Below are 20,197 nucleotides of genomic sequence, written 5' to 3'. Positions count from 1 at the left end.
CCAGCGGCGGAAGCGCCGATGGGTGACAGCGATACATAGATTACGCAAATCATAGAGCAAAAACTATAAATACCTTTTTATTAACAATAGATGTCTATTACATGGGATAATGTAACGTCCCAAAAATCCAAGGTAAACTTTCAATTTTTAAAACAATAATCCATATAGTAAATTGTTCCCAACACCATTCAAGGTGAAAAATAATATTTATACATCAGAGCAAAAATTATCAATGCAAAATAAACTTTGGGGGTAAGGGGATGTTATGCAGTCACATCGGGTCCTTCCTTCTCGTACTGAAAGTACTTGAAACTATAAACATGAAACCGTAAGCATAAAGCTTAGTGAGTTTCCCAAAATATTACATACCATACATACCCTTGGACCTAGCCCTCATATTGGGCCCAACCCATGATAATGGGATTAGCCCTTCCTAATCAATAGGCCCAATCTAAGATACAAATGGCCATCATACCAAAGACCTAGCCCAACATATATTGGGCCTAGCCCAATATACAATGGGCCTAGCTCGGCATACAAATACAATAGTCATGAAGACAGCTAGCATCCTACATAACATATCCTAGTGGGTCGGTGTAGGTGTCTTCGATCCACGGGTACAATGAGGAAACTCACCTGAATCACAAAGCCAACTAACACTCAGCTCAAAGCCACACAATCGCCGCTACAACTATCCTATCACAACATACAATGTCCAGCCTTAGAATACATACTGAAATCATCCATCATGGCCAAAATTCAACCTAGGTCAAAAGTCAACGGCCCATAATGTCAATTATTCAGCCTCACGTCGTGACCAGCCCTTAGTCACCTCATAAGAGCTCACACAGTCTGATTCCAACTCAGCCAACTCATATATGAAAATTCACTAGAGTTGATCTCACATCATTAGCAACCTCCTCTCACGTTGTGAGCTCCAAGAAGCTTAGCATAAAACGGGGTCATTCAACCCTCATGTCGTGAGACCCTATGTCTCACGTCGTGAACACAAATTGAAGCCAAAAATCCAACAATTTAAGTCCTTAATCCATTAAGACTTTTACTCTAACTTTCCAGAAGGCTGTATAACTCCATAATACACTTAACAGTCAATGCTTTATAGGCATGAATGTCCAATACATGCCTAGATCTCATTTGGAACCAATATTGAAGAAAAGATCATCCAACTTTCATGCAAGGTTCCAAAAAGCAACCATTCACTAGATCTGAACTTCATGACACTCTACAGACCTTTATAACCCATAAAGTTGTCGATTTTATGGTTTCCATTCATTCAAACTTGCTCAACCAAGGAGAAAAATGGGACAAAACTTAGATCTAGCCACAAACAACAATAAAATGAAAAATTTTAGATTGAAAATTAGGACATTACGATTAGGTTTAATTCAAATAGCTTGTTTTGATTAAACAATTTGGTGAATGAAAGATGTTACAACTTGTTAGAGTTTGTGAGGATCGACCATGTTTGTTAATGTTACTATTATTTTTAAATCATATGTGCAAACAAGATTTATTTTTTAAAGGATTTGACACCCATCAAACACCACCACCATCACCCATTCTGGTAGTGGTGGGATAAGTGAGATTTTTTTAAATAAATTACGATGGTGGTGGTATTGTCCAAAAAACGAATTAATCCAATGAAAATATAATTAAAAAAATAACTAAAAGACATTAATAATCCAATAAATTAATATTTTATTAATATGTAAATATTATATGCTAAAAATATTATTTATTAGTCTATAATAATCCAATAAAAAATAAATAAAGAAAGAATTATTTAAAACAAATTAATAATCCAAAAAATACTATTTATTAATACATAAATATTATATATTAAAAATAATATTTATTAATATATAATAATCAAATAAAAAATAATTTTTTAAAAGAAATTAATAATCCAATAAAGTAATTTTTATTAATATATAAATATTATATATTAAAAATAATATTTATTAATATATAATAATACAATAAAAATATTAATCCAATTAAAAAAATTAAAAATAATATTAATTAAAAGAATTAATGTATAATGATTAAATAAATTTAAGGAGAAGTGTTGCATAAATGATCTTTATAGTTTGGTTGAAGAAATGATCTCTAAAAGTAAATTGTTATTTTAAAAATATTAAAAAACAACTTGTTGAAGTTAACGGCTTTGGACCAAAAATAAACAATTTATCTAAAATTGGACCAATGATATACACCACTAAATACATATAGACAAAAACCACATAATTTTAAAAACCATAAGGTCTCTTTTTACAATTTTTGTAAGCCAATTTAACTTTATTACATTCGAAAATGATAACAAACTATATTATAAAATTAAGAAAAGTAACATCTTCGAACATGTTTAGATCTACAAGTTTCAAAAGAATGATAAGTTATAGTAAAAGAAAAAAAAAAAAAAAAAAAAAAAAAAAAAAAAAAAAAAAAAAAGATATCTAAGATTTTAAAATATCCTTTTATGCCTTAATACATCCCTACTTTCAAAAGTCTTGTATAGCAATTAAGCTTACAACTTTTGTGTATCAAATAGCACAAATGCCATCTTTATTGTGATTTCACAACATATCATTACAACTTACAAACATGACATAAAGTTCTTAGAACTTCGAGTAAGTTCAAAGAGATGAATAAAGTGGTACACTTGGCAAGGTGTATCCAGCTTCAACGATGAAAGTGTTACCAGTCACATAGTCTGATGAGCCATGAACTAGGTACCTAACTAGTGATGTCAGGTCAGGGTCCGTAGTGCCAAAATCTTTCAATGGCACAATATTTGAAACCACATTCTTGAGCCATTTCTTTTTCAAGAGTTCCTCCGTAATCTCGGATTTGAAAAGCCCGGGACATATTGAGTTTACCCTTATTTTGTGTTTTCCAAGTTCCATTGCCATCACTTTTGTCATGGTATTAAACGCTGCTTTTGAAGAAATATATGCAACTGCTCCGATTTCATGAGTACGACCAAGACCAGCACAAGAAGATATGTTGATTATGGATCCTCCTTGATTAAGAGCAACCATATGACGACAAACATACTTTGACATCAACCATGTTCCTGTTACATTTGTTTTAAAGGCTTTTTCCCAATCTTTTTCGGACAAATCCAATGCACCTTGCACAGGACCTATAAATGCATGATGCAATATTAAAGAATATTCAACCCTACGTAATGACTGACATAAGTTCCAGGCCAAAACGTACGTGTAATTATGCATCTTAAAAAAATGTACACCTACCTAATCTGCTTTATCATATATGGTTATAACTTAACTTTTTTTATTGGAAAACATTTGGGAAAAAACTAAAACTAAACAACGAAAGAGGACATGTTTTGATAAGCCTAGAAAATATGATTTTGAAAGAGATGAGAACTTGAACCCCACCCGGAAATTGATCAATGGAAAATCAATGACAAATTAACTGTTATTCATGATGAAGTATTAACATCAGATTAATATATATTGAGGTCTCATTCATATAATTATGTTCGTTCACTATCAGAGATCTCAACGGAATATTTAACTGTAAATGAATGTGAATGATGAGCATGACGTGGATGGTGGATGATCAGTTCAAACCGGTTGACAAAATCAGATCTGATCAACGTAATTTATATTTTATATTATCGTTGAAACTTATAATTAACTATAATTTATATACAGTTAATCAATTAATTACTTTGACTTTCACAATAGTTTGTTTTTGCTGTTTATTAAAATATATATATTATTTTTATGCAAGTTTAATGTCATTTAGCCTCAAATTGTCATCGACTATGTCTTTCTTCATATAATTTACAAGTAAACGATCGGTTTATATATATATTGTTCTATTTTCATTAATGACATGCTTTAACAAACACGATTTAAACCATCAATTAGATGACTTAATGGTTCAATGACTTGGAATAAAACATGCATGCAAAATGAGCTTGTGAGGTACGTTGTATTCTCATAATTAAACTTCAACTCTTGATCGATGACTTTACTTTTGTAAAATTCATCTTGCTCAAAACCAAACTCAGATTACCTGCAGATAAAGAATGGATCCGTAATTGCATGATTGGTTTTAACTCTCTCTCTCTCTCTCTCTCTCTCTCTCTCTCTCTCTCTCTCTCTCTCTCTCTCTCTCTCTCAATTAGATGACTTAATGGTTCAATGACTTGGAATAAAACATGCATGCAAAATGAGCTTGTGAGGTACGTTGTATTCTCATAATTAAACTTCAACTCTTGATCGATGACTTTACTTTTGTAAAATTCATCTTGCTCAAAACCAAACTCAGATTACCTGCAGATAAAGAATGGATCCGTAATTGCATGATTGGTTTTAACTCTCTCTCTCTCTCTCAATTAGATGACTTAATGGTTCAATGACTTGGAATAAAACATGCATGCAAAATGAGCTTGTGAGGTACGTTGTATTCTCATAATTAAACTTCAACTCTTGATCGATGACTTTACTTTTGTAAAATTCATCTTGCTCAAAACCAAACTCAGATTACCTGCAGATAAAGAATGGATCCGTAATTGCATGATTGGTTTTAACTCTCTCTCTCTCTCTCTCTCTCTCTCTCTCAATTAGATGACTTAATGGTTCAATGACTTGGAATAAAACATGCATGCAAAATGAGCTTGTGAGGTACGTTGTATTCTCATAATTAAACTTCAACTCTTGATCGATGACTTTACTTTTGTAAAATTCATCTTGCTCAAAACCAAACTCAGATTACCTGCAGATAAAGAATGGATCCGTAATTGCATGATTGGTTTTAACTCTCTCTCTCTCTCTCTCTCTCTCTCTCTCTCTCTCTCTCTCTCTCTCTCTCTCTCTCTCTCTCTCTCTCTCAATTAGATGACTTAATGGTTCAATGACTTGGAATAAAACATGCATGCAAAATGAGCTTGTGAGGTACGTTGTATTCTCATAATTAAACTTCAACTCTTGATCGATGACTTTACTTTTGTAAAATTCATCTTGCTCAAAACCAAACTCAGATTACCTGCAGATAAAGAATGGATCCGTAATTGCATGATTGGTTTTAACTCTCTCTCTCTCTCTCTCTCTCTCTCTCTCTCAATTAGATGACTTAATGGTTCAATGACTTGGAATAAAACATGCATGCAAAATGAGCTTGTGAGGTACGTTGTATTCTCATAATTAAACTTCAACTCTTGATCGATGACTTTACTTTTGTAAAATTCATCTTGCTCAAAACCAAACTCAGATTACCTGCAGATAAAGAATGGATCCGTAATTGCATGATTGGTTTTAACTCTCTCTCTCTCTCTCTCTCTCTCTCTCTCTCTCTCTCTCTCTCTCTCTCTCTCTCTCTCTCTCTCTCTCTCTCAATTAGATGACTTAATGGTTCAATGACTTGGAATAAAACATGCATGCAAAATGAGCTTGTGAGGTACGTTGTATTCTCATAATTAAACTTCAACTCTTGATCGATGACTTTACTTTTGTAAAATTCATCTTGCTCAAAACCAAACTCAGATTACCTGCAGATAAAGAATGGATCCGTAATTGCATGATTGGTTTTAACTCTCTCTCTCTCTCTCTCTCTCTCTCTCTCTCTCTCTCTCTCTCTCTCTCTCTCTCTCTCTCTCTCTCTCTCTCTCTCTCTCTCTCTCTCTCTCTCTCTCTCTCTCTCTCTCTCTCTCTCTCTCAGTTACACGAAAAATATCAGAAAGTATCACATAAATAAAATAAATAATTAATAATAAATAAAAAAGAAAACCAACTCAAGGAGATGAAAAAAATATAATTCCAAGATATATACCTCGAATACCGGCGTTGTTGATCAGAACATCGATCCGGCCAAAAGTCTCCCAAGCCTTTTGCACAGAGGCTTCAATGGTAGGACCATCAGCACAAATATCAAGCTCAACCGCCACTGCAATTTGACCTTGGTTTGCCTCATGAACATCATAATCAATATGATCATCAGAGATTAAATTTAATTCCATGTTGTTAATTTCATCGCATAGTGACTTGAGAAGATCTGTTCGACGTGCAGCAGCAATGATCTTGCAACCGGCTTTTGCTAAATCAATTGAAAAATCCCGACCAAGACCGGAGGACGCACCCGTAACCATCACGACTTTGCCTCTCAGGTCTCTCCATGGTTCAAACTGATCACAACTTGATGCCTACCGGAAGTTAATGGAGGAATTTGATGAAAATGAGATTTTTTCATTACTAACCATCCAACGGAGTACCGAAGAAAAATGTTTTTTTAACTTCATTCTATCGGAAATCCATCGGATTATTATTATTATGTGCATGTATCTTTGTGTGTGTACATGCATGTATGTATGTATAGGTGTATGTGCATGTATGTGTATGGTATGAATATGTATTTTTATGTTTATGTATGTGTGTATAAGTATATGTATGTCAATGCATAAGTATGTGTATATGTATGTCAATGGTATATATGTTATCAATGTGTTTATGTGTAAAATGCTTTTTTTGAGTTCATTTGAGTATGATGGGTTACATGGGTTTGTCATGTCTCGACCCGACATAACATGAACCCATTTGTCAGGTCTATATTATTATATTTGATCGAAAAAAAGAAGTCATTGTTGCTAAATATTCCTACTTCCTCCCTTATGTATTTCAATTCATGTATATGTATGTCAATGTGTATGTATGTGTATGTCATTGTGTGTGTGTATATATATATATATATATATATATATATATATATATATATAAAAGTGTATATGTATGTATATATCGATCTATGTGTGTGAGTATTAGTATGTGTATTGTATGTTTATCAATGTATGCACAGACACAAACTTACTATGATATAATCATGTTTTGAATATTACAGTTCTGATGACATGCACACATATATGTATGTTTATAATACATATAAGTTGATGAAATAAATGTATTCCATGTATAATTAAGTTGTACAAAATATGGATGGAGTCAAACGTCAAAACCTTGAAAAACAAAAGATGGTTTCTAGTCACACGTAATGTGTCGATAATTAACAAAAAATTATTGACTAATTACACTATGAAAAAAGATAACAATATGTACGCAAGGAAACTTGTTGAGTTTGTGTATGACCTTTTTTAACCAAATGTGAAAATAAAAGAATGATTTCCAAACACAGAAATTTCACTTTAAAAAAGATAACATCAAAAAAAGCCATTGTATGTTCAAAAAAATCATAAGTTTCTAGACGAGTATGCGTTAAACATAAGGAACCATGTATCATCTATGATAACAACTTTTATGGTTTCAAAAGTCATGATTATTACGTGTTTATGCAACGGTATTTCCACTTGCTATAAGAATGTTTCTTTCACAAGAGATATATGAGCCTTTGTGCAAGGCCGCAAGCTTTTCCGGGTATTATCTTTGTTAGTATTTAATCAACCTTTCACTGATACCACAATGTTAGTATTTAATCAGCTTTTTACAAGCTAATCAACAAGAAACAATGTATAGTATATAAGATAGAAGAACATAATATTGAGGCAAAATGCTTTTTATGTGTTTATTTCAGAAAGGACTTCATAAATACACGTACATTATGTTTTGCAATTTAAAGAGGAAACATGCTGAAAACTAAGAACTAACTTATACTAGCTGAAGACCAGGTAATGCATACCACATGCCTTTGATTTATTCTTCCTAACAGAAAGAAACGTGCATACTAATTAATATTATCTGAATTACTTGTAACATTCTCCCCTTACTTCAGAATCTTGTGATTGGCTTCATCCCAATCAAGTCTCTTATTTCTTCATATTTCACTCTTTTCATTGACTTTGTAAGAATGTCTACTTTCTGCTTTGTCCCACACACATAACTGACCACAATTTCCCCATCTTCTACACATTCTCTAATAAAGTGATACCTTATATTGATGTGCTTGCTGCGCCCATGGAAAATTGGATTTTTCATTAAATCTAGTGTCGGCCTGTTATCAACTAGTAGATCAATTGGAGGTACCTTTTTCCCAGTGATTTCAGTGAGAAGCCGGTGGAGCCATATGCCTTGGCAGGCTGCCTGGGTTGCAACCATAAACTCTGGTTCACGTGATGACAAGGCCACACTACGTTACTTTTGTGATGCCCATGTCACTAAGTTCCCATTCATGTAGAAAGCTATCCCTCCTGTACTCTTCCCATCTTCCAAGTCTTTTCCAAAGTCACTATCGGAGTATCCAGTAAGGGTGACTCTCTCCTCTCCTCTAGTGTATGTCAAACCATAGTTAAGAGTGCCTTTAATGTATCTAAGGATAGATTTCACTGCTTGGAGATGTTTTACAGTTGGTTTCTCCATAAACCGGCTAACTACTCCAACTGCAAAAAAAAAAGATCAGGGCGTGTGTGTGTCAAGTACCTGAGTGCACCAACTATGCTTCTATACTTTGTAGGATCCACCAGTTCTCCTTCTTCTTCTTTAAACAGCATTAGTTTTTGTTCCATAGGGATTCTTGTTGCATTGCACTCCATCATGTGTGTCTTGTTCAAGATATTCTTTGCAAATGCTTCTTGCTTTAAGGTTATACCAGCCTCATCTTGGTTAACTTCAATCCCTAAGTAATAATTCAGTAGCCCAAGGTCACTCATCTCAAACTTGGCTTTCATTTCCAATTTGAATTCCTTCACATCTTTGGAACTTCTGCTTGTGACCAGTAAGTCATCTATGTACACTCCAACTATCAAGATGTTGCCCACTTTCTTCCTTGTATACACAGAGTACTCTTGACAGCACCTTGTGAAACTGAGGCTTTTTAAGTACTTGTCTAGGCATGCATTCCAAGCTCTAGGAGCTTGTTTTAGTCCATACATGGCTTTTGAGAGCTTGTTTACATTGCCTTCTTCTCCGTTTCTCTCGAAACCTTCAGGTTGCATCACGTACACTTCTTCATTCAATCTTCCATTCAAGAATGCTGATTTTACATCTAGGTGATGCACCCACCATCCACTTGATCCTGCAAGAGCCAAAATTATACGCACCATCTCAATTCTGGCCACCGGAGCGAACACTTCTTCATAATCGATACCCTATTTCTGTACGTATCCCTTTGCTACAATTCTTGCCTTGTACTTTGCAATTCTCCCATTTGGTTCTCTCTTCACCTTGTAAACCTATTTTAAGCTAATTGCTTTTCGCCCTTTTGGAAAATCAACCAGGTCCAGGTCTTATTCTTTTCAATTGATGTCAGTTCTTCCTTCATTGCACTAACCCATTCATTTCTTGCCTTAGCTTCTTGATACGTGTTTGGTTCTTCCTTGTTGCGGATCATCAGCAGTTCTTCGGGGGGTAATTGTATCTCCCTTGTGTTCTTGTATAGATTTGTGAGTAATCGATACCGTTTTGGAGCGCCACCGCCTGTGGAGCTTGAGGTGGTGTTTGGAGACGCAATTTGAGTCGTAGAAACTGGGGTTATGGGTGAATCGGGCGAATCCGATTGGTTTGTGGGCACACTTTGTGAGCTGCCAGGTAGTGGGCTCACTTGTGGTGAGTTAATGGGTTGTTCATCTTCGATCCAATCGTCATTATTGGTTGACCCGCTTGACCCGACACCATATTGAGGAGTATATGGGTCTGGATCACTGTCATCTTCTTGAACTTCGTCTTCATGAACTTCAGTCTCACCCAAATCGTTAAAATCAAAACCTTCCACAGTGAAGCTCATACCTAGAATTGCTTTGATCTTGGCTGTCTCCCCCCAATTCCAGTTTGATCTTCTTCAAACACCACATCCCTACTTACATATATTGATCCCGTATCAGGATCCAAAAGTCTGTGAGCTTTCGACCCCTTTTTTGTTCCCAAATATACTACCTTCTTACTTCTGTCATCCAATTTCTTCAAGTGATTCTTGGCTATCTTCATATGTGTTATACACCCAAAAACCCTTAGGTGAACGACATTTGGCTTTCTTCCAGTCCACATCTCGTGCGGTGTGATCTCCTTGAGGGCCTTAGAACTCAATCGATTCAAGATGTAAACGGAATAGCTTATCGCTTCTCCCCACAATACATCAGGTACTTTCATTGTCTTTAAGCATCTTCTAACCATCTCTAAAATTGTTCGATTTCTCCTCTCTACAACCCCATTCTATTGTGGGGAGTAGGGTGAGGTGTAATGACGATTGAGTCCGGTTTCATTACAATACATGGTGAATTGATTTGAGAGAAACTCTCCCCCTCGATCTGTTCTAAACATCTTTAATTTTTCTCCAGTCTCTATTTCAACTTTTGTTCTAAAATTCTTGAAATCCTGAAAAGCCTTATCTTTTGATCTTAGCAGGTACACCCACATTACTCTGCTATAATCATCCACCTGAAGCAAGAAGTACCTGTTCCCAGCTGGTGTTGGTGGTGAGACTGGACCACATAGATCACCATGTACAAGTTCCAGTCTTCTCTTTACCCTGAAGCTTGTACATGATGGAAATGGATGTCTGGTTTACTTTCCCATGAGACATCCCGCACAAGGTTTAGGCGGAATCTCCATCTTGGAAATTCCTTCGATCAAACCTTTGTCAAACATTAGTTTTAATGAGGTAAAATTTACATGTCCCAACCTAGTGTGCCATAGCCATGTTGGGTCTTTAATTTCAGCAATTAGGCATCTTGTATTGACTTCCTCAAGTTTAGTTTTATAGAGACGATTTGGAGATTTTTGTAGCTTCATTAGCAATCTTCTTGTGCGGTCATGAACCCAAAGGAATGGATCTTTTATCCTGATCTCATCTCCTCCTTCTGATAGTTGACCAAGGCTGATAATATTGTTGCATAAATCAGGTATGTAGTATACCTCTTCACATCTTCTCAATTCACCATTTTTACATTGAAAAACTATCGAACCCTTTCCTTTAATTCTGACTCTAGATTCATTTCCAAATTTGACATACCCTTGTATTTCTTTGTTTAGGTTATGCAACTTCATTTCATCACTAGTCATGTGATTACTTGCCCCTGTATCAAGATACCATATACTTAACTGGTTTGTCTCCCACCTTTTGTTTTCAACTTTGGATGCACATTTTCCTCATTCAGAAATACTTCATCGATTTCCTTTTTATTTTCAAGGGAAATTAACAACAGTGCAGGTTCCGAATCTTCTTGAATCAGGTTGTTCTTGTGGCTTCTCTCCTTTCTTGGATTCTTGCACTTAGTTGCATAATGACCATGTTCCTGGCAGTTGTAGCATTGCACTATGCTTTTGTCTTGACTATTAGAGGCCCCATGGCTTCCTTCCTTTTGGTGATTTGACCCACTTCTGCCACAACCACATCCTCCACCATTTCTACCTCTGCATCTGCCTCGTCCACGTGAGTCTCCAAAACCTCCTCTGTGCGATTTGGATTTGGAGTCACTTTCTCCCTTATTCTTGTTTTTCTCTGACCACTCTTGATGTGTCAAGAGAAGCTTTCGATCATCACTTTCGGTATGCCCCTTAATCCTTTCTTCATGTGCTTTTAATCTGCCAACTACTTCTTTTACAATCATTTCATCTAGATTTCCAAATTTTTCCAGGGTTGAGGCTAATTGTAGGAACTTGGTTGATACTGCCCTAAGCAATTTCTTCACCACATAGGCTTCTTCTATAGTATCACCCAGAGTGTGCATTGATATTACAATGTTACTCACCTTCACAACAAATTCATCCACTCTTTCCGATTCTTTCATGGTAAGTGACTCAACTCAGTCTTGAGAGTTTGTATTCTTGTTGTTCTTACTCTGTCTGCTCCTATAAATCTTGTTTCCAGGGCCTCCCATGTCTCATTGGTTGTTTTCTTTTCAGCCAACGATATCAAAAGGTCTTCAGGTATCCCTTGGTAAATAACTGCTAGCGCCATTTTATTTTTTGTTGGTGTCCACAACTATATTTGAAGTTCTGGGTTCTACTGCATCCCATACACCATGAGCCTGCATGAAGACACGCATCTTGATTGCCCATGCTCTATAGTTGATTCTTGATAACATTGGATATTGGAGAGTTATTTGACCTTCTTTGTCACCATTGCCATTGTTTCTTGTCATCTCTTCACGAGATTGATACTTGGGCATGCACCAGGGTTGCTCTGATACCACGATGTTAGTATTTAATCAGCTTTTCACTGATACCACAATGTTAGTATTTAATCAGCTTTTTACAAGCTAATCAACAAGAAACAATATATAGTATATAAGATAGAAGAACAAAATATTGAGGCAAAATGCTTCTTATGTGTTTATTTCATAAAGGACTTCATAAATACACGTACATTATGCATTGCAATTTAAAGAGGAAACATGCTGAAAACTAGGAACTAACTTATACTAGCTGAAGACCAGGTAATTCATACCATGTGCCTTTGATTTATTCTTCCTAACAAAAAGAAACGTGCATACTAATTAATATTTTCTGAATTACTTGTAACAATCTTTAGAAACATTGCATCTAGATGATTTTAATAACATGAAAGACGCTATTATTCAAAACGACTCCAAGTTAGAGATAATATTTCATCCTAGGTTCTTTGATTTGATGCAGTGTCTTGTCATACACCTAGCTGAGGAAGTTATTGTTGGTGGTATGTTCTCTCTTGAAATCTCTCAATTTCTCTTTTTCTTCATTCTAAGCATTCTTCAACTCTCCTATTTTAAACAATCATAAAATGCTGATGGTCAAAAGAAATAGTACTTATATCGGTTGGTCCAATTTGATCCAAATGCACCCGCTCTTACATAACATTAACCAACTCCTTCTTTCTCGAATCAACCACGCCCATCAGTTTTCAAACGTTGTTTCAAAACTTTGTCGCAAAACACCCATGAGTTCTCCCTAGGTCCTACTGATCTCCTATCGAAATCACATTACAATCAAATGAAAACACACTATATTTTCGAAGAAAACCAAACATGGGCAGGACTTGCATCCTCAAAGCCACACAACTCCTCCGAAAATAGCTCGTCTCTCTCTATGCTTTCATGTTCTCCATTAGTTATAATCATACCTCCACCATTTTTGTGTTGACCCATCGGAGACCGCCATATGAATGGGTAAAGATGGTATATATTCTCGAATTGCATATATGGGTCAAAAGAAAATGGTGAACCCAAAAGCTTCAATTTATGGCATCGGATTTGGAAATGAAGTCAATATTCGATTTAGGATTTGTATTGACTCCACAACTCTTGATTCTAAAGAAGAAGGAGACACATAGGAAGGGTTAGGGTTTTGATCGGAGATGGAAATGAAGACTGAAAGAAGGATTGTTACTAGGAATTCGAGCTTGAAAACTTCTAAAATCGTAGATCTTACACAGAGCTTGCAAAAAACACTGAAATCACCACCTGCTTCGGTGCTCAAGTGATGCTTTTGTAAAATTTTGATTGGTGTGAGTTCAAGTGTGATGGGTTGGAGTGAGGTGGTGATGAAATTGTGATATGCAACATATATATATATATATATATATATATATATATATATATATATATATATATATATATATATATATATATATATATATATATATATATATATATAAAGAGAAAGAGAGAGGACCTATTCTTTTTATTATCTATTAGGGAGGAAGGAGTCCATGCGGGTTAAAGTTTTGGTAAGGGAGGTACCGTCGAGATATGGTTCCTAGCCAGCAATGGGTTGAGCGGTTTCTTACATTTACTCCACTCATTGGGTTTACCAACCCGTCCATTTTGTTTCAATTGCATATTGAATAGAGGAATAAACATAAAATATGCATTCCTACTTTTTTTGTTTTGATGCATGTGCAGTTGATAACCTGCGCTCTTATTTATTTATTTATTTATTTATTTAAATCTACACAATGAAAGCGAATATATTGACATTTCTTATTTAATTAGATAATGTTATGTTTTCTCTTATTAGTTTTCATTTTGATGCACGTTGTGATAAACAATGTTATGTTTTATTATATTTTATATTTTTTTAATTTAATTAAATAAAAAGGTAATGTGGCAAATGAATTGAATGTGTTGGAAAATATAGGGTTTTCATGTGGGTTAGGAGGGTTGGAAGAGAGAAGATAGAAAACTGATATAGCGTTGATGTAGCAATGGGTTGAGTGGGTTGGGAGGGAAGGACTCCCTCCTCTCTTAAATATTATGAAAACTAGATGTGATACCCGTATTATATACGGGTTTGATAAAACAAAAAATTAAATATAAAAGTTTAAATAAAATTTTATTTAATTTTGAAATTTTAGATTTGAAATTTAAAATTTAAAATTTGAATTTAAAAGGAAACATATTAAATACTATATTAGTACTAATATTGTAATTTATTTTTTATTTTCAATTAAGGCAATTATTAATTAAGGTATAAATATGATGTGTTAATTAAAAAGATATAAACAAATGAGAAAATGACAAATGGAAAAAACAATTATTCAAAAATATCAAAAAATGACATGTGTCCAAATTAATGAGATAGTGACATGTGTCAAAATTATTTTCATTTATTAGGGATGATATTACAAAAATCCTTAAATAACAAAAATAAATGTATTAAAGGTATAATAGCCTTTTTAGTTTGAATAGAGACCAAAACCACAAGTAAACTCGGTGAAAATGACCACCAACCCAAAAGTTTAGTGGTTTAGATTTTTTTTTTTTTTTTTTTTGAAAAAATGCACACGATATTGACCATTTTTATATTTTTATCTAATTAAAAACATCTAGCCAAGAGCTTTTTCAATGATTGTACGAGTCCCGTTATTTTTCAATTAATTATGAAAAAACATTCAACAAAAAAGACATTGAAAAGACTTTCTTATTGTGGGAGATACAATGAACTTTTTGGTTTTAAGGTTTTTCATGAAAAAAACTTTCCTAAAAAGCTTTAATATTGAGAATACTCTTATAATTTGAACTTTCGTAATTGTTATGTTATTACCGTTTTAATAGTTTGGTTAATTTATACTAATTTGTTTGGTTTAATTAGCTTAGTTTCATTATAACTAGTTTTGTTTAATATTGTAGGTTTTTTTTATATAACTACTTTAGTTTAGTTAGTTCAGATTACTTATAATCATTCACTTGCATTACCTAATTTAATTGTTAGTTCTAATTGTAACACAATTAGATATAACCCGAAGAGTGGTGTTTAGATAGTTTTGGTTGTTGGATTTTTTGAAATGTTATATACCGAAAAGATATTTCGACTCTGATTGTCTTTTTCTTGCCACCATGTAGTCAAATGTATTAACTTTGACCTAATAGATAATTTAGGTAATTCAAATGACTAATTATAAATTTAATTAAACTATTTAAGTAAGTAATTACAAGTTAAACTATTATAATAACTTTAAGATTTGATTTCATTACTAATAATGTACTTCACTTTGAAATTAAATAGGGATCATGTCAAAAGAGAAATGTGTGATATATTGAGTGGAGAAATGTCTGATATATATCGCCCACTCAAACACAAATAGACAGTAATTGTCAAATATAGTGTTATGGTGTGTAGCTAACACGTGAATGATGTAAGAAACATTTATACAAGAAAATCTTGTTTTTTATTTCACCACCATTTTTTTTAATTTCTTCAAAATTAAATGCATTTTGTAAAATTTAGAAGTGTAATAAAAAAATATGACTATTACCCATCGGGTCAAAATGAAACTAAAATAAAGAGAAGTATAGATTTTGAAGTTATAGTAAGCAATTATACTATAACAAATACGATAGTGAATACTTGAGTAGAGACGCAAGTTGTGAATCACGAGCTTTTGACCCGAAACCAGTTCTTCTACGTTGTAGTGTTGTATTTGATATGTGTTCACGTTTTCCAACAAATGATTTTCAAAGTACAACATTATAGTAACATAGAAAATGAAAGTGGGAAACAATAATAAACAATTGAATAAAAGTATGTCCCTATGCTATCATTTAAAATAATTACATGTTCCTTTGAAATAGATTTTCAGCATAACAGACTAAATTAGTAGAAGTAATATCTTATATGTATATATATATATATATATATATATATATATATATATATATATATATATATATATGTTTAAAGTGATGAATAAATAGGTAAACCTGGTAAGCTATATCCTGAATCAACAATGAATATGTTACCTGTGACATAATCTGAGGAAGCATGAATTAAATACTTGACCAAGGAAGTCAAACCTGGGTCAGTAACACCCAATTCTCTCAATGGCATTGTTTTTGCAACCACATTTTTCAGCCATTTCTTTTGCAGAAGTTGCTCTGTAATCTCAGATTTGAAAATCCCTGGAGATATGGAGTTTACCCTTATTTTGTGGCTTCCCAATTCCATTGCCATTACCTGTATCAAGATTCAAGTAAGTACTTATTAATAGGGACATTTGATAGGAGTTGGTTTTTTTGTTACCTTTGTCATGGTGTTAAGGGCAGATTTGGAAGAAGCATACGCAAGAGCACCAGGTAGATGACCACGTGTAAGACCAGCAGTAGAAGAGATGTTGATTATGGATCCTCCTTGATTATTAGCAACCATTTGTAGACCAACATACTTTGACACCAACCAAGATCCTGTTACATTTGTTCTAAAAGTTGTATTCCACTCTTCTTCTGACAAGGTTAAGGGATTTCTTACAGGACCTAAATCGAAAAAACAATAAATAAAATGAGAAGAACCGATCTTGATAAATATGAAATTGTGCTTGACGTTACAGTTTTCTCTTTTTCAACAAAAAGACATGTTTTTACTAACTAGATCAAACTGTCCCCCAGTTTAACCTCAAGATTGATGTATTTCTAAAATCTTATAGAGAAAAGCAATGGCTAATGTTTACTTGATACCAACTAACAGGATAGCCTAAAAATTGATGCATTTCTATAACTTTATGGAGAAATGTGATGCCTATTTTATACTTCATACCAGGTAACATAATAGGTTGCTGCTAAAGCTTCGACAGTTTGGGAAATGGTTTTGGTCGAATAAACCCTAGGCGAATAGGGTTATGAATCTCACATCCATTGTAAGAATTTGAAAGAAATCATTCAATTTAACATCAAATTTTTGATTTTTCAGTGTAAAACACATGACAAAGACTAGTTTTTAGGCCGAAGCATATCCTAATTTATTAATGATCTCTTAACCATAGCTTTGATACAGTTGATGTTAGGCCAATTACTCTGCGTGAAACAACTACCACAGAGGGCCTCACATAAACAATAAACCTGACACAGAGAGAAAAGATGAAAAAGAATCCGAAGTTACCTCTAATACCGGCGTTATTGATAAGGGCATCGATACGGCCAAAAGCATCCCAAGCCTTTAGCACAGAGGCTTTGATGGTAGGACCGTCGGCGCTGACGTCGAGCTCCACCGCCACCGCTTGGACGTCGTTGTCCCTGCCTTGACTCCGATGAGTACCAGCGATTTTCAAATTGTTAATTGAATCGCACAGAGCCTTGAGCCGGTCTGTTCGGCGGGCGGCAGCAATAATCCTGCAACCGGCTTTGGCTAAGTCGATACAGAATTCCCAGCCTATGCCGGAGGATGCACCGGTTACCATGACGATCGTCCCTCTGAGGTCTCGCCATGGTTCCAGCTCACAGCTTGCTGCCTGCTGAGTAGAAACCCCCATCGATGATCGCGACTGAATTTTAGAAATTAAGTGAAATGAAAATTAACTCCTACTAAACTGTTCAATTTTTTATACTAATTTATCGTAAGTGTATTTTCTTGTTAGTGAGTGTTTTTTTTTTTTTTAACTTTAAAATTCTTTTTGGGCAAATATGTTTATTAATAGGGGTGGCAAGTGAGTTTTTTGAAAAAAAAAAATATTGGATTAACTTTTGTGACGGTAAAACTAATAAATTAATAAGTTTAAAAGTGTTAGAGTTAAAATATTTTTTTAAAGCTATCGTATCTAAAAAGTTAAAAAAAATTCAAAAAACAAGTTTAACATGTTTTCCGAAAATTGAAATCTTTTTTTTGAAGCTAAAGTCTTCATAAGTACTCTCCATATCAAAGGTCATAAAGAGCTTCCAAAATCCGTCACCACAAACTATTAGAGTAGTATCCACCTTAAAGAAGAGAGACAAGAGAAAGATATAAAAGAAAAAAAAAGAAGTTTAAGAGAGAAGATCATTGAGCATCGTGGTTCGTCCTCCCCACCACATCATATCATAACCACGAGTGATATGTATTTGTGTCCATATCACTGGCCACCTCCACGGCCTAATTGGTTTATTTATTTGGTTGACACATGGCCAACAAGTTGCATTAGAAAGAGTCCAACATCACCTCCTATAATTATGGAAGCTTCCAAATGTTACATGCATATTCCATTTAGTTAGTAGACGACATTCACTTTTGCATTACACCAATGATTGCATGTTTTCCTTATTATTAGCTAGTAGTAGGACTTTCTTTAGTTATTTATATGAATGTATTTGCATTACGAAGGGAATGGAAAAGGTTATGTTTTTAGTCTGATTTAATCTTGTTCTTGGGGACTAGTCATCCATAATTGGCTCTATCATATATCTTCTTCTGTTATTCTTGAGAGATTGACCATCTCGAATCGGTCTCGATCAAATGGTGTTTTCATTCCAGTTCATCATGCCTCCCCGTCAAGATCCGTCAACCGATGTCACACCACCAAGTATCCACGAGCAACTCTCCACACTCATCGCTATTTCCACCGCTAATGTCCACCGTCTTGATGCAATTATCACATAAATGGTCACCGTCAACACCCTCATCGGCATTAAAACCGAAACCATGGTGAAACTCATCCCACCTCCACCTCTACCGCGAGCTAACAATCAACACATCTGTTATCTTGCAACCGTACTTGACACCATGTCTGCCAACATCGCCAAGAAAAACCAGATTCCCACAAATTTCGTTAACACTCTCCTACCGACACTGCACACAACACCACCATTTCCACCGTTAGCACCGTCGGCACCACAATCGTCGCTACCACCACTGGCGCCACCAAACTTTTCGCATTCACACCATCAATACAAAAATCACTTCCACTATCACCACAACCGCCGCCATAAAAAAACCTTCAGGCAAGTCCGACTTCTCATGTTCACTTAACGGTCCAATCAACAGTTTTTTCTCTCGTTGCTCTCCAAACGAACTTACCTGGCCTCGAGGACGAGGTCAACTTTAAAGGGGAAGGAATTGATACGTATTTGTGTCCATATCACCGGCCACCTCCATGGCCTAATTGGTTTGTTTATTTGGTTGACACATGGCCAACACGTTGCATTAGAAAGAGTCCAACATCACCTTCTATAATTATGGAAGCTTCCAAATGTTACATGCATATTCCATTTAGTTAGTAGACCACATTCATTTTTGCATTACACCCATGATTGCATGTTTTCCTTATTATTAGCTAGTAGTAGGACTTTCTTTACTTATTTATATGAATGTATTTGCATTACGAAGGGAATGGAAAAGGTTATGTTTTTAGTCTGATTTCTAATTTTGTTCTTGGGGACTAGTCATCCATAATTGGCTCTATCATCTATCTTCTTCTGTTATTCTTGAGAGATTGACCATCTCGAATCGGTCTCTATCAACGAGCCACCACAGAACATCAGAATGATGTTCACCTTCATGGTGGGTGTCACCCGGACAATCACTGTCCATGAGACTCTGTACCCAATACTCATGACGGTCTAATAGAAAATCTATTCTGAAAAATATTTTTAAGTTTACCAATTTTTTTTGATGTATTATTGGCTTTTCAAAAGGCCAACACGTCAAAAAGTTATTTTGAAAAACAATAATAAACGCCCCGTTAATGCCTAAATTTTATATAAAAAATCATATAGCTTGCTTATGTGATAATGGCCTTGACTTTTTGTTTACGTAACATGTCATTGTTTTCTATTTAACAGAAAAATGTAACAACTCGATTTAGGGGACTTGGACTTCTTATAAATGGGCTAACATGACATATCTAATCAACGTGGTCTATTTATTTATATCATTATATGTATTAAAGTTAGTATAAAAAAAATAATTTGTAAAAATAGATATTTATATGATAAATTACGTATAAAACACATATATAATATAAAAACACATATTTATATGTATTTACACATATCAAGATAGGTAAAAGATCAAATGAGAACCAATCAAAATCAAAATCATCACCT

General features: G+C 34.4%; 3 protein-coding genes across 3 annotated transcripts; all 3 read right to left on the bottom strand.

Moving 5' to 3' along the window:
• Positions 1–2,459: 2,459 nt before the first annotated feature.
• LOC145050862 (uncharacterized) lies at positions 2,460–3,257 on the bottom strand. The gene has a single exon (XM_078999053.1). The coding sequence runs from the start codon at positions 3,255–3,257 to the stop codon at positions 2,658–2,660; it is 600 nt and encodes a 199-aa protein (XP_078855179.1). The 3' UTR covers positions 2,460–2,657.
• A 2,223-nt stretch (positions 3,258–5,480) lies between these two features.
• On the bottom strand, positions 5,481–6,142 carry LOC145050861 (uncharacterized). Its single transcript, XM_078999052.1, has 2 exons — positions 5,827–6,142; positions 5,481–5,545 (listed from the first exon to the last, which is right to left on the bottom strand). Exons 1-2 carry the CDS (start codon positions 6,140–6,142, stop codon positions 5,481–5,483), a joined length of 381 nt encoding a protein of 126 aa, XP_078855178.1.
• A 9,633-nt stretch (positions 6,143–15,775) lies between these two features.
• On the bottom strand, positions 15,776–17,694 carry LOC145055008 (uncharacterized). The gene is made up of 3 exons (XM_079003286.1): positions 17,283–17,694; positions 16,431–16,660; positions 15,776–16,364 (listed from the first exon to the last, which is right to left on the bottom strand). Exons 1-3 carry the CDS (start codon positions 17,650–17,652, stop codon positions 16,086–16,088), a joined length of 879 nt encoding a protein of 292 aa, XP_078859412.1. The 5' UTR covers positions 17,653–17,694; the 3' UTR covers positions 15,776–16,085.
• Positions 17,695–20,197: the final 2,503 nt, after the last annotated feature.

The sequence above is a fragment of the Lactuca serriola genome, chromosome 5 (genome assembly GCF_051521515.1).
Source record: "Lactuca serriola cultivar US96UC23 chromosome 5, Lser_US96UC23_V15, whole genome shotgun sequence".
Taxonomy (NCBI): Eukaryota; Viridiplantae; Streptophyta; class Magnoliopsida; order Asterales; family Asteraceae; genus Lactuca; species Lactuca serriola.
Note: the sequence above shows the minus strand (reverse complement) of the source record. Positions and strands in the feature narration are given on the sequence as shown.